The sequence below is a fragment of the Nothoprocta perdicaria genome, unplaced genomic scaffold (genome assembly GCF_003342845.1).
Source record: "Nothoprocta perdicaria isolate Ctin4 unplaced genomic scaffold, notPer1 scaffold_1, whole genome shotgun sequence".
Classification (NCBI taxonomy): Eukaryota; Metazoa; Chordata; class Aves; order Tinamiformes; family Tinamidae; genus Nothoprocta; species Nothoprocta perdicaria.
In genome coordinates, this window is record NW_020454093.1 from 2,276,166 (window position 1) to 2,288,604 (window position 12,439).

General features: G+C 44.9%; 2 protein-coding genes across 2 annotated transcripts; both read right to left on the reverse strand.

Moving 5' to 3' along the window:
• Positions 1 to 763: 763 nt before the first annotated feature.
• SMN1 (survival of motor neuron 1, telomeric) lies at positions 764 to 5,689 on the reverse strand. The gene is made up of 10 exons (XM_026035336.1): positions 5,530 to 5,689; positions 5,419 to 5,459; positions 5,268 to 5,339; positions 5,007 to 5,129; positions 4,479 to 4,679; positions 3,915 to 4,055; positions 3,352 to 3,423; positions 2,724 to 2,834; positions 1,800 to 1,885; positions 764 to 1,376 (listed from the first exon to the last, which is right to left on the reverse strand). The coding sequence occupies exons 1-9, from the start codon at positions 5,687 to 5,689 to the stop codon at positions 1,829 to 1,831; spliced, it is 978 nt and encodes a 325-aa protein (XP_025891121.1). The 3' UTR covers positions 764 to 1,376; positions 1,800 to 1,828.
• Positions 5,690 to 5,946: 257 nt separating this feature from the next.
• LOC112944649 (small EDRK-rich factor 1-like) lies at positions 5,947 to 10,844 on the reverse strand. The gene is made up of 3 exons (XM_026036129.1): positions 10,779 to 10,844; positions 7,575 to 7,683; positions 5,947 to 6,705 (listed from the first exon to the last, which is right to left on the reverse strand). Exons 1-3 carry the CDS (start codon positions 10,783 to 10,785, stop codon positions 6,633 to 6,635), a joined length of 189 nt encoding a protein of 62 aa, XP_025891914.1. The 5' UTR covers positions 10,786 to 10,844; the 3' UTR covers positions 5,947 to 6,632.
• Positions 10,845 to 12,439: the final 1,595 nt, after the last annotated feature.

Consider the following 12,439-nt stretch of genomic DNA (forward strand, 5'->3'; position numbering starts at 1 on the left):
TTCTATGGAAAATGAAGCTTTCTTAACCTGTACAATTTCACTTAACACCCATGTAAAATAATATTAATTTCTATTCTAATGTTTTGATTGCCACGAAGTCCATTACATGATTCATTACCATGAAATAAAAGTCCTAAACAGTTTACAATCACAATAGCATTAAAAATAATGTTGGACACCATTTCAGTAGCTCCAAAAACTGAAGAGTGTGACTTAATGCCAGGTACTGGCACATCCCTAGTTCAGAGGGATGTAGCAATTTATGCTTTAGCAATTGCTAGAACTGCTAGGGAGCAGTTGGTGAACCACTGAGCAAGCAGCTCTGCATCGCTTCCAGCAGGGCAGTGTTTGGGCAGTTAAGGCTTCAGGTTCTCTTTTTTTTTTTTTTTTTTTTTTTTTTTTTTTTTTAGTGGTGGGAAATTCTATTCTTCTGAGATTTACCAGCCCAGGGAAAGGAACTGACTACAGCAGAATTCAGGCCCGTATTTGACTGGTTTTCCTGAAATGCAAAGTGCTGCTGCTACCTCCATCATGATCCAGTCTTGTAGCTGCAGCCTTCCTTCTACAAGAGCTAAGACTGAAGAAGCTGGGAGGTGAGGCTTCTCTTACCCTTCCCTAGCCTGGCTTTTCATGTTGGTTTTAGTATGGTACCACAGGAGTAGTCAAGGCGGCCACAGAGCAAAAACTTACCAGCATATTTCCACMACTCAGATAGAAGAGAGGCTTTTATGGAAACTAAAAACCAAACAAAATGACCCCTAAATTCAAAGTTTGAAAGGAACCTTTATTCACAGGCATGTGAAACAAACAAACAAACAAACCAACCTTTCAAAGTTCAGCTAATTATAAAAATAGGCCTCTCGCTCACTCTGGCAGCGCACTGTTTTCTAGGTCAGTGCCAGCAGCAGCTCAGCAATGGACACTGCTGCCATAACCACGGCTTGGCAGGAAATACCGCGCTGGCTCCAGCGAAAAGCACTGGGCTTGTAACACAAGAGGAGGAAAAAAAAATAAATCAAAACTCTAAGGAATACAAGATAAAATAGTTACAAGAGGTGTTAAACCACACACTGAAAGAAATCTTATCACTTTTTTTTTAATTCACATTAGGCTTAATATTGTTTTGAGGAAATAAAGAGCATTTTACTGATTTTTTTTTTTCCATTGCTGCAATGCTTACTAAATATATGGTTGACTGGATGTTRCTAAGAAATAACCTGTTTCAAAGCACATAGAATTTCTAGTCTCCAGTAATTTATCTACTAATTATATCACTATTAACAGAACGTTGAGGTTGTCTTGATAAAATTCTGATCTTCACCATCAACCGCTTCACAAGTGATATATCCCTCTCCGTGGGAGAGACTTGTACCTGGCTTTAAAAAAAGAAACAAAATTTAAGGCAGTAGATGTGGATTTTCTTAATACCAATAACTCATCTGTGCAGCACTGAGATGCTTGTCAGAATCAGAAGAGTTTTGTGATACGGAATTCTACGTAAGGAATTGAACACTGTCGTGAAGTGTTTAGATAAAAGCACAGCCACAAAATAAGGAGCAGGAAATAATTCAAGAGAATATAAAGATATTTTCTTTCTCTTTGGCCATGAAAAGACTACTCCATTGCTGCTAAGCAAGAAAGGATCAGTACTGGCAGAAACTGAGAGCGAGAGCCRGGGGAATTCTTGGAGGGCCAAGCGTTTGCAGGGAGGGCCAGCCCGCCGAGAAGCCCTCACCCACTGCAAACACGTTTCTCAGCTGACAGTGCATCTCTGTTTAGGATAAAATTACAGTACTTACAGTCCTGCAAGACAGTGATGGATATTCAGTTATTTAGGATGGGATTCTCTCTCTAGGGCAGCTTCCATTCGACTCTGCTTTAAGCCCTACAGGACACAATTTAATAAAATCCTGCTTTTACTAACACGAAAATAAAAGCTTAAGCCACAAAATAAAAAACATTTTAGGACTTTTCTTTCCAGTCCTTTATAAATCAAGAGTAGCTTTTATTTCTTTAGGGYTAAATGAACTGGAGAATTAGAAAGGCCAGATACCAAACTGTAAACTACATATCTGCATCATAACCAGTGTCTCCACACAAGAATTTCAGATCACTTTTAAGCTACTCTCCTATTTCCAACCACCCCACTGTAAAGACTTGAATTCCTTCTGTAATTTTCTTCCTTGGTATACAAAGACACAAGAAATCAACCCTCTGTCATAGACTTTAACACTGACAGCTCATAACAGCCCTTTGCAATCACCTGAACAATTACTGAAGAATGAAGTCTTTTTACTGAAGAATGAAGTCTTTTCAATATTGTCAAATCTGAGTCTAAGCATTATGAGTATCAATGCTCAAAAGAAAATCCATAGAAACCTATCGGATAATAATCTTATTGAGATTTACAGCACCTGTCCACAAAACCAGAACTACTTATTTTACTAACGGAGCCTAGCAAGACACCTTTAGGGGAACAAAGACTGAAATATTGTGTAAATGTGCAGTTTCAGTGGACAAGTATTTTCTACTTWAAGATGAGAAAACCTGCACAGCATGAAACACCCTTCTGTCTATCTTATATCTCACACTCACATGTCTAGCTATCATATTAGAATAAGAGGGCCAAAAAGCAACATTCCCAGTCAACCTTTTGCTGAGAACAGTAGCAGCAAGACCCGAGCAAGCTTAAACAGACCTTGCTAAAGAGAAGTAGCACGTACCAGGTAATACCCGGTGTGATAACCGCTCATGTACCAGGCTATCAGCATGCTCCCCAACGCTTCGTCATCCTCAGGACAATCTGGCCCCATAGGAGGTGGAGGAGGAATCAGCTGCAAAATTATAGAAGAAAGTGAGAGTTGCCCGTGTTTCGGACAGTTCTAAACGATCGACACATATTACTGAAGAACAAGAACGTATCCGCAAAGCATTATTAGAAAGGGCAGTCAGGTAAGAGTTGGAAAGATTTCATTACCAGAGTTTGAAAGAAATAGGGTTCCTCTGGCTTGAGGATTTAGATGAAGTTTTATTTAGAAAAAAGACTTGCCCATATCAGTGAAATGMTGTTAATCACGTGAAAGGCACACTACCCTGTTGAGAATTTATTTCTCTTCTTAAGATTTTTTTCTTGATATTCCCACTAAGCGCTTTGTTGTCACAAAAAAAAGGTGTACACACTATGCCTTAGACATGCAGTTCTTGTGATAGCTGCTAAGTGCATGAACAATACCTAGAAAATACCCTCCTATGAACATGTTCCAAAACCAGAGTGGACTGAGACATTCCCTTAGAAACCTGGAGATCTCAACTACTCACCTGCTGTTTTCTCCTCACTGTACTGTCACTTACCGGGGGTCCTGTTGGGAAGGGTGGGGGCCAGCAGGATAAAAACGGCAGAGGTGGGTTGAATTTCGATCCAGCCTGAAATGAAATGATCAAATAGTTCAAGTTAAAACGAAATTTAAGGCATTAAGGATTTATTTAAGAGAATTATTTCAAGCAAGTCACAAACCCTAACTAAAGGCAACACATCATCACAACAATTTAATGGCAGCAAAAACACAAAGCAGCTCTTTGTTCCCGAGAACTACAATTCCCACTACTTATGTCATTGGATGTCAGTCGAGGAGTTGAAACCATACTACTTAATCTAAACATTTTTGTTTTCTAGAGAGAAGTCTGTGCTTGCCCTATCATGTCAAGAAACTTATATTCACCACTGGCAGTGGATATACTCCCATCCGTGTGTGCCAACACTGTCACGTGCAGTACGGAAGYAGCCTGTGAACCGGCTTGTAAACGCACAGTTTTAAAGCACCAGGAGTGTGTCACTAACAGCACCAACAGTGCCCAGGGGACAAAGCCCCTCCCTGAAGTTACATTTTACAGGCAAGAAGGAAGGCTGAGCTTACCTTTCCTGGAGCTGGCGTTGCATGGGGCATGGGAAAACGTAAATTGCGAGGAGAGAATCTGGCTTTTGTGCAGTTTTTGTTTCGAGGTGACTGGGAAGATTTTTCACTTTCATCTGTCGAATACTGAGTCTCATTTTCATTCTAGAAAAGCAAGACATATTTTTATAACATGCATTAAACAGCAATCTCAAGTAAATACTTGCAGTGTAAAACTGCACTTGGAAAGCRCTGTCCACATCCTTCCTTCCTTCTCTCTCGCCTCCCAGCTCTCCTGTCAGTTCTCTAGGCCATTCAGGAATAACCTGACAATTTTTGCGTGTCCCCTGCTYATCATTTGAGCCATTTTATCTTTTACTCATAGGCTTTACCCCTGCCCCCTCCTTTTCATCCATGCTAAGTTCAGGGACGCTTTCCACTTSCATCCCCTTTTTGGTTTGTGCCCCTTCACAGCAGAAATATATTCTGATCCCCCGTCTCACCACGGCAGGGTAGCYGACACACTGAGAAGTTGACTCTCCTGCTCTTTCTTTCCTTTTCAGCGGAACAAAAAAGTTGCCCTCTCACCTCCCCCGAATTCCCCATCTCATTTACTGCTTCATCGATGGCYGGAGGAAGGAGGTCAGACAGGTTCTGCTCTTCCTTATTGCCATATCCAGTGTAAATAACAACGCACGTGCCCCTCTTGTGGTTAATGGAGGCGATAGTGGCCAGGTAGACGTTGCCATCCTCAGACCAAACCGCGTTGCAGCTGTCACCAACTTTCCACTGGAACAGAAGCAGGGGGGCAGGTAAGAGCCTGTATCCATGGCTGCCGAAGAAGAAGCCATTTTGCAAGCAGAGCTTTCCCCCCATCTTGAGGAACGCGTCTCTCACCCCGACAGACTTTTCCTTTGCATTTAACTGAAGCGCTCAAGCTAAGTTTCCTACAAGCAGGGCTCTAGAAATGAGGTTCCTACGAGCAAGATAAAGCTCCAGCATCATCACAYCCCCATTTTTAAGATGAAGAGGCTGCCCTTTAGCACAGGCAGGCACAAACCCACACTGCGCGTGRTTCTACAGCCACACAACAGTCGATTCCCCAGCCGGGGCGACCTGTTTGGACGGCGCGGAGTTGCTCTTCTTTCTGCTCCGGTTCTTCTTGTTGTTCTTCCTCTTGGTCCCCGACTGCTCCGGCTTCTCCGGGGGCTCCGGGCACTCTCCGTTCTTCAGGGCGTTCTGCAGGGCAGAAAAGCCAGGGCAGCGTAAGATGTATGTTGGTATCTATGTAACGTTTATTTATTTATTTATTTATAAYGTATATTTATGTTTACTGATCTATTTACACGTGCGTTTCTAATGCCCCCCCCCCCTTACCTTGAAGGAGGCCACCGCCTTGTCGTACGCCTTGATGAGGGCCGTGTCGTCCCAGATGTCCGAGTCGTCGCTCTGCGGAGGAGGCCACACACCCGTTACCGCTTACCGCCGCCCATTCCCGATCCCCGGCCCGTTCCCGGCCCGTCCCCACCTGCCCGGCGCCGCGCGCGCCCCCATCCGCCCCATCCAAGGCTCAAGATCCCAACCCTATGGAAAGGGCTCCCTCCAAGAACCCCACGCTGGTTCTCAGCCCCTAAGCAACCAGCTCCAAGAGCGCTTCCGCAGCTGGAATGCTGCGGTTCCTTGTATCCCAAACTAACAGCGTGCTCCCCATCAACCTGTCCAAGAACAAGCACTGCATTTTCACTTGCACTAAGCCCTCGCCCCCCCCCAGCGGAGCTCGGCGCCGCGCGCGCCCCCATCCGCCCCATCCAAGGCTCAAGATCCCAACCCTATGGAAAGGGCTCCYTCCAAGAACCCCACGCTGGTTCTCAGCCCCTAAGCAACCAGCTCCAAGAGCGCTTCCGCAGCTGGAATGCTGCGGTTCCTTGTATCCCAAACTAACAGCGTGCTCCCCATCAACCTGTCCAAGAACAAGCACTGCATTTTCACTTGCACTAAGCTTTATTCTTGAGACCAGTTTGAGAAAGCAGCAGTTTCAACCATTGTAGCGACAGCAGGTTTGCAATCGGTTAACATCTTCAGTTTATTAACTTCAAAACCTGTAGCTTCTCTTAGTAAAGTAATAGCTTCATGGTCTGCTGAAGTACACCAATGAATACTGTAACTACATTAAGCATCTTCTACAGCACAGACTTCATACTGCCAGGTTGTATTTCTCCATAATTCACTGTTCTCACTTCTTAAAGAAATAATGTATCAACCATAACCATTTCAATTAAACAATATTTCATGCAACATTTTATTGTAAAAATAATTTAAGATGAAAATTACAGTTCAGACCTTTTCAATTTAACCACATTTTACAAGTATGTTCCATTCTGAATTAATTTCTTCTTTAAGAAATCAAAAAAAAATCTGGTCTAACTGCAGTTTCAGAAATCCATTATTACTGGGACCATTAAATGAAACCAACAATTGCAACAAAAAGCTGGAGTTAAGCTATTGCCTGGTACCATTACTTATATGCATGCAGAAGAGTACAGTCAGTTCTGAAATAACACTTCAGATAACTAAGCCTACACTAACCTGAAAATACTCTAAAGAAATGCAAAATGAACAAGTCTGCAAGTATGAGAGAAACATTTAACCATTTAATGGCTGGCCATTTTTATAAACGTCTGATCTCCTCGGCCCTTCAGCTTCATTGACACRCTCTCCTTAGGTCTCCTCCAGAGGGACAGTTCATTTTGCTCCTGCCTGCAGAGACTTCCTTTCATTAGCTGCTTTTTGTTTCTGCTGCATGATTTCGGAGTCTCTGTAAAGAAGCAGAGTTAGACTTCAGATATTGGCTCACYATTTCTCTCACTGACCATCTCTTGGCTTGCTTTCCAACAGCGCACGTGATGACAGTTTCAAGAAACGAGATTAGTGGATAGGTACTAGCATAAAACAAAGTTTGTTGTTAATTAAGCTTGCACTGTAGGTAAATTGTTTCATTAATTGATATATGTTTAAACTCAAAAATACAGGATAAAACAAATGGAAGAGCTTCCAAGTATTGAAAATCTGCTTTAATATTAGGCAAAAAACTTCTTAAATTCCCCCCACACACCTCAGGGCTTGCAAAAAATGAAGCTGCTTTGTATCAGAGGCAAGCCTGCATACGGTATTTATACTCGAGCACATTAATGGACCATGAGCCAAAAGAGAATATTTAAATTCCATTTTGATAGAGAATAGATTTCTATGAACCATTTTTCTTGCCATTTACCTTATTTTAAGTACTTTAGCCAATTTGACCAGCTACCGAGTAAGCCTTTACCAGTCTGATTTAGATTCAAACTCTTGGATGCTATAGCTGAAATAGTAGCAAATTGCCAGCTGATGGAAACCTGCTACTTTCTCATTTGCCCACAGTTGCAATCTGCTCACATYTTATGGGTGCCAATTAGTCTCAAGTTACTTCTTGTATTCATTCCGGAAAGCAACTCACAAAATACACAAGAATTCTGGGCAAGTAGCATGGTCAGGYGCCAGATTAGGTCATGCCTCCTTTGCCCCAGAACTCAGAGGCTCTAAGGACCTCTCACTCTCTCAGGCTGACCACTCCCTCTGGTATGACTATTTTGGCAGCAGAGCTTCTCTTGAAGAAAACGAGCTCCTTCCTACAATACTACATCTTACCTCTGTTTCCTCTGAGAGGCAGACAAGCTATCCTCTTTCCTTTTCCCTTTGTGGATCTCCTGGGTCTTCTTCAGGTTCTTTTGGCGGGCAAGTTCACGCTGATTTCCACCTACAAGATATGTTACAGCTTTATGCAAGACCTGATAGTCACACGTTTTCCTATTCCTTTTATAGAAAGGTCTACGGAGCGCCATGCCACGGTTTGCAATGCTGGACCTGTCCACTGAGGTTGTCTCCAAGTTTCACATGGCTACTGCAAGAGCCACTTGGTTCACAGACATAACTACTCAATACCAACAAAAGGTTAACGCAGCACTTAGGTGTGGCCTTAGCCAGCACCTAAGTGTGATTTAACAAAACCTGAAGTACAGAGTATATACACCCCACTGCTTGTGGTACAGAAGACAACTCTTCAGGGGACAGGCAAGTCTTCCCCAGGAGTAATCAGCCCCCAAACTGTTAACGCTTCAGGCTTTGTTTTTGATCAGACAGCATTCCTGAAGACATAATACCAAAAACAACACACAACCATGGCCCAGAGCAGATGCAACTTCCCAAATACTCAGTCCTCCTGGCAGCAGCCACAGCCACCTCAGTTACAGGACTCTTCTGCACTGCTGACAACCTTTTAATTGTATCTGCTTTCCTAGAACAGTTCAAGCCTGCTCTGCTGCTCATCTGCCAGGGGGTTCTTTGCTTAGTATTTCTTCTTGCCCTGCTTCTTTAGGGCTCAGAGTATTCCAGCCTATTCTTGCTGTAGTCGCTTGTAGTCTTCAGCATACACAACCGCAAGTTATTTTTCCATGCTCAATGGCCCTGTAATTTGTTATGCTCATTTTAATCTCTCTCCAGTTTTAAGATTACCTACACTCTTTTCATCTCCTGAGAGATAATCTTCAGGTGCCTTTCATTTTGGGTGTTGGAGAAGCAGTTTACGAACAGGTCCAGAGGAAAATTTTGAACACTAACTTCTGGCATAATCTACGGCTTTCTACTCATTGTGTTTAAGTGGACCTGCCATGTTAAGAAGCAGACAAGAGGCATCCTATGGAGGCTGGGGTATTGCATGTTCTGAACACCACTGCTTTAAGGGTGGTGGATATCTTGAGTGCTGCTTCCTGAAGGCTTACAGAGCCTCGCAGGCATTGGCAGGACACTATGCCGGCTGAGAGAACACCCAGTCATCCTCCTCACTAGCATCACAGGGGATCTCTTCCCCAGACTCCTGCAGTATAGGGAATGGACACTATTTGTTTAGAAACTGAAGTGAAACAGCTTTCCAGCAATATTGCAGCTTGGCTGGGACTTGATGACTCATGGGCAGATGATACATTCCAGGCTATAAATGGTTCCAGAGTTCTATAGTGCTCTGTGTGTGCACAAATGTTGCACACACAGGTCAGCAGCAACCAAAGAGGTCTCCTGTGGTGCTTGAAGACCTTATTTCCTTGTCCATAAAGAATGGCAAATTCAAAACACTGTTTTAGTCCAAGTTCATCCAGCAGCTATCCTGCACCCTCACCCTAAGGTCTTCACTTCTCCCAGGCAGTGACATGCACAATGTCTGCAGGAGTGTTCTGTAAAAGAGATAAGCTGAAGGTTGAATGGCCTTGGTTGCTGATCTTGGGTGACACTTCCATGCAGCAAAAGTACGTAGAAGAGCACCAGCCTAACATCAGAGCGCAAAATTCCTCACKGAAAGGAAGCTTAAACTTCCAAACAAATGTTGCCACAGATTATTTGGCCCCAGTACTTTACCTGAGATGATTTCATTTTTCTGAATTTAAAAAAAAAAAAAAAAAGTCTGCAACATCAGCCTAAGTCTTCCAYGAAACACAGTCCAGTCCGGACTCTATTCAGCTTTCCCTAGTGTGAAGCTCCAGAATGAGAGTCATATATAGGCCCATATCATCTGGCTGCTTATAACTATGCTCTAGATGGCCCTACCTTGCCAGACTCCGTAGGACTCTGCACAGCTTCTGTTCTACCTGTCCCTGCTCTTCAGGCTCCAAGATCAGKCAGCAGTTCTTAAGATACACTAAAGATCTCCAAACAGCACAGAAACTGGACCAAACAGCTACCATCTTTAATCTCTTTATTGGAAAGAGATTAAAAGAATGCTTAACTGGGTTGAATATCTAAGATCAGAATCCCTAAGGTACTTTCCAACTAGCAAAGGAACTTCATCACATGCCATAAGTTAACAATGGAATAAAAAAATAACAACTTGCCACCATTTATKTGAAAATACATGATCTAGTTCAGCTGTATTGATACCAAAGCTYTGAGCTCTGGACACATACCCTAAAGATAAGGCCACACGCTAGGTCRCACACAGCTTTCTCCACCCACAGTATTTCTGATACCATATTGAACTAGGCTGTCAAAAGATCAAGTACAGGATTGTCCTGCTGTAACGTGATATGGAACAATGTACCTCCTTGTAATCTTAAATTACAGGGATTTTATCATGGAAAACAGGAGTATTTTAAAAGCCATAAGCCTATGACTTCTTCCATAAATCTACAGTCTCTCTGAGCTCAAATTAGTGCACAATTAATTCTTTCGCACCTCTAATTCTTCTGCACTTTCACCGTACGACGGATTTGAAGGTCCGTTTTTATAGCTAGCGCTGGTACGGAGGCCCTTCCTCAAACAGCAGCAGCTTCTACACGGGCAGACACGGGCGGAGGGCGGCGAAGCGGCGCCGCTGCGCTCGGCGAGCCCGCGGCGCCCAGCCCGGCCCTGAGCCCGCCGCCATCTTGGAACGCATCCACTAGCACCAATTCTAACTGAGSGGATGAGCTGCACGTCCTCTTTCGCTTTGAGTGACATCCTCGAGAATCATAAATGAGGCAAGAAGCTATTAAATACGCCACAACCCTTTAAACACGCTTTATTTGCGGTCAGCGTCGGAACAGAGCGCTAACACTTTTCTAGCCGACTACCATCTTCTCCCTCCACCCGAACAGCTACGCCAGGGGCCACTGAGGACACATCTTTAATCCTAAAACGGCGGCAAGATCTCGGGAGCCCCAGCGCCGCTCCCAGGCTGCGCCTCCCCATCGGCCTCAGCCGCCCGGCGCCATTATAACGGAGCGGCCGAGACGCTCCCCCACCCGCACCGCAGGCCCCCGTGCAGCCCCATCGCTCCGGGCACCGGCGGCGAGGCGAATGGGGGCCCACCGGCGGCCGGGCACTCACGGGTCATGGCGAGACACTGCGCCTGGCCGGGCCGCGGCTCCTCACACAGAACKCTCCGGCTCCCAGAACCTTCTAGCCCTACAGCCGTGGCGCGCGCGCCTTATAATACCTTGCTGCCGCGTGACGTCATGGGGAGGCGGAGCCGACGCCGCGTCGGGGCCAATCGCTGAGAGCTGCTTGGAGGCGGGGCCTGAGGCGCGGCAGGGCGGGGGACAAGCGGCGCTCGTTGCTGAGGGGCGGCCATTTTGCCTCTCATCCCCTCAGGGCGCGTGGGCTCTCGGAGACGAGGGGAAAAGGCAGTTTGTGAAAAAAATCTGCCCCTTCCTTGCTTTCMCAGAGATGGCTGGAAAAACGAAAGGGGAGAAATATGGTTCCTTCGGTTAACTGCAGTCTGAGAAGGCAACGTGGGTCCTCTCACATATGCATATTGTGCTGCCCTGAGGTGGATAGAGGGGGTGGACCAGCTTCCTTGCCACTGGTGTTCTAAGAGAAAAGAAAGGGTTTTTGCCTATACGAAATAATGTCAGTATTAGGTTAAATACAGCATGTCCTTTTTGGTATTATTGTATGCTTAGGCCATGTTTTCAAGTCTCTTACTGTGACTATGTTTTTATATAAATAAAAACCAGATGTGGTATGCCACAGCTATGGAATTCCCAGAGATAAATTTTAAGAAAAAGACAAAATAGTTAAGAGATGAAAACTCTATGATATATCAGCTTTTCCTCTTCAGCGTTGGGTGTTCTTGTCAAATAACTAATGCAACATTGCAGCGCTCCTAGTCTTGGTCTAACAGGTCTTCTTAATAGAAATTCAAGATTTCAAATGAGAATAAAAGTAAATGGGGGGAAAAAACAAAATGGCTTTGTATAGTATGAAATTTAACATCTTTTGATTAAGCAGAAAAAGAATCAGTATAGATCGCCATCGCTTATGATTACCAAGCAAAGGTAATAACTGCACTTTGCTGGTCCCCTTGAGCACAGCTTGCTCTCTCCTCCTGGCTTTGCACCCTCTCTCTGGTGTCGTCTTCCCCTTTCATCCTGCTACACACATCTCTTCCTGCAGGTCCTTGCTGGCCTCCTCTCACACCGTGTTCCCTTTGGAATACGGGCTCTAATCCCAACACACACTTTGCTGTATCTGCATTTACGTAGGAGTTTAGAGTAGGATTTGAAAGTATAAATCCTATTTTCTAAGCCTGGGGTGCGTGCTTTGCAATGCCCAGGCCCTCCCAAAGGGAAACACTTCACCAGCCTGCGGAACTAACTGTACTGGTTTAGCATTAATTTGATTATCACGAGGAAAACTGATGACTGGGAGTTTGCTTGTAGAGATCTAAATTAAGTAAAAATGGCATTTCAGTTAATGAGATACACAAAGTATTGTTTTGGCATTGCATTTACAGAGTTTTCTCTGCAATTACAGAGTTTTCTCCCAGCCTGACTCGCTTTTTGAGTCAACGCTGCGGTCCCCGATTCTAACAGGGCAACTGGGTCTACTCCCGCGGCCCCACCAGGCCGATGGCGGCACGGCCGTTAACGCGCGTAGCCCGCAGTGCGCAGGCGCGGCGCTCCGTGCGGCCCCGCCAACGGCTGCGGCGCGGCGGTCGCGTGCGGATGACGTCGGCGCCGCCGGCGGGGCGTGGCGGGTGACATGCC

Bases quoted from the DNA above. Each gene is read 5' to 3' on its own strand.
- LOC112944649 (XM_026036129.1), bottom strand. The intron at 6,706-7,574 runs GTAAGATGTAGT...GCTTCTTTACAG, and splicing joins GCCTCTCAGAGGAAACAGAG to AGACTCCGAAATCATGCAGC.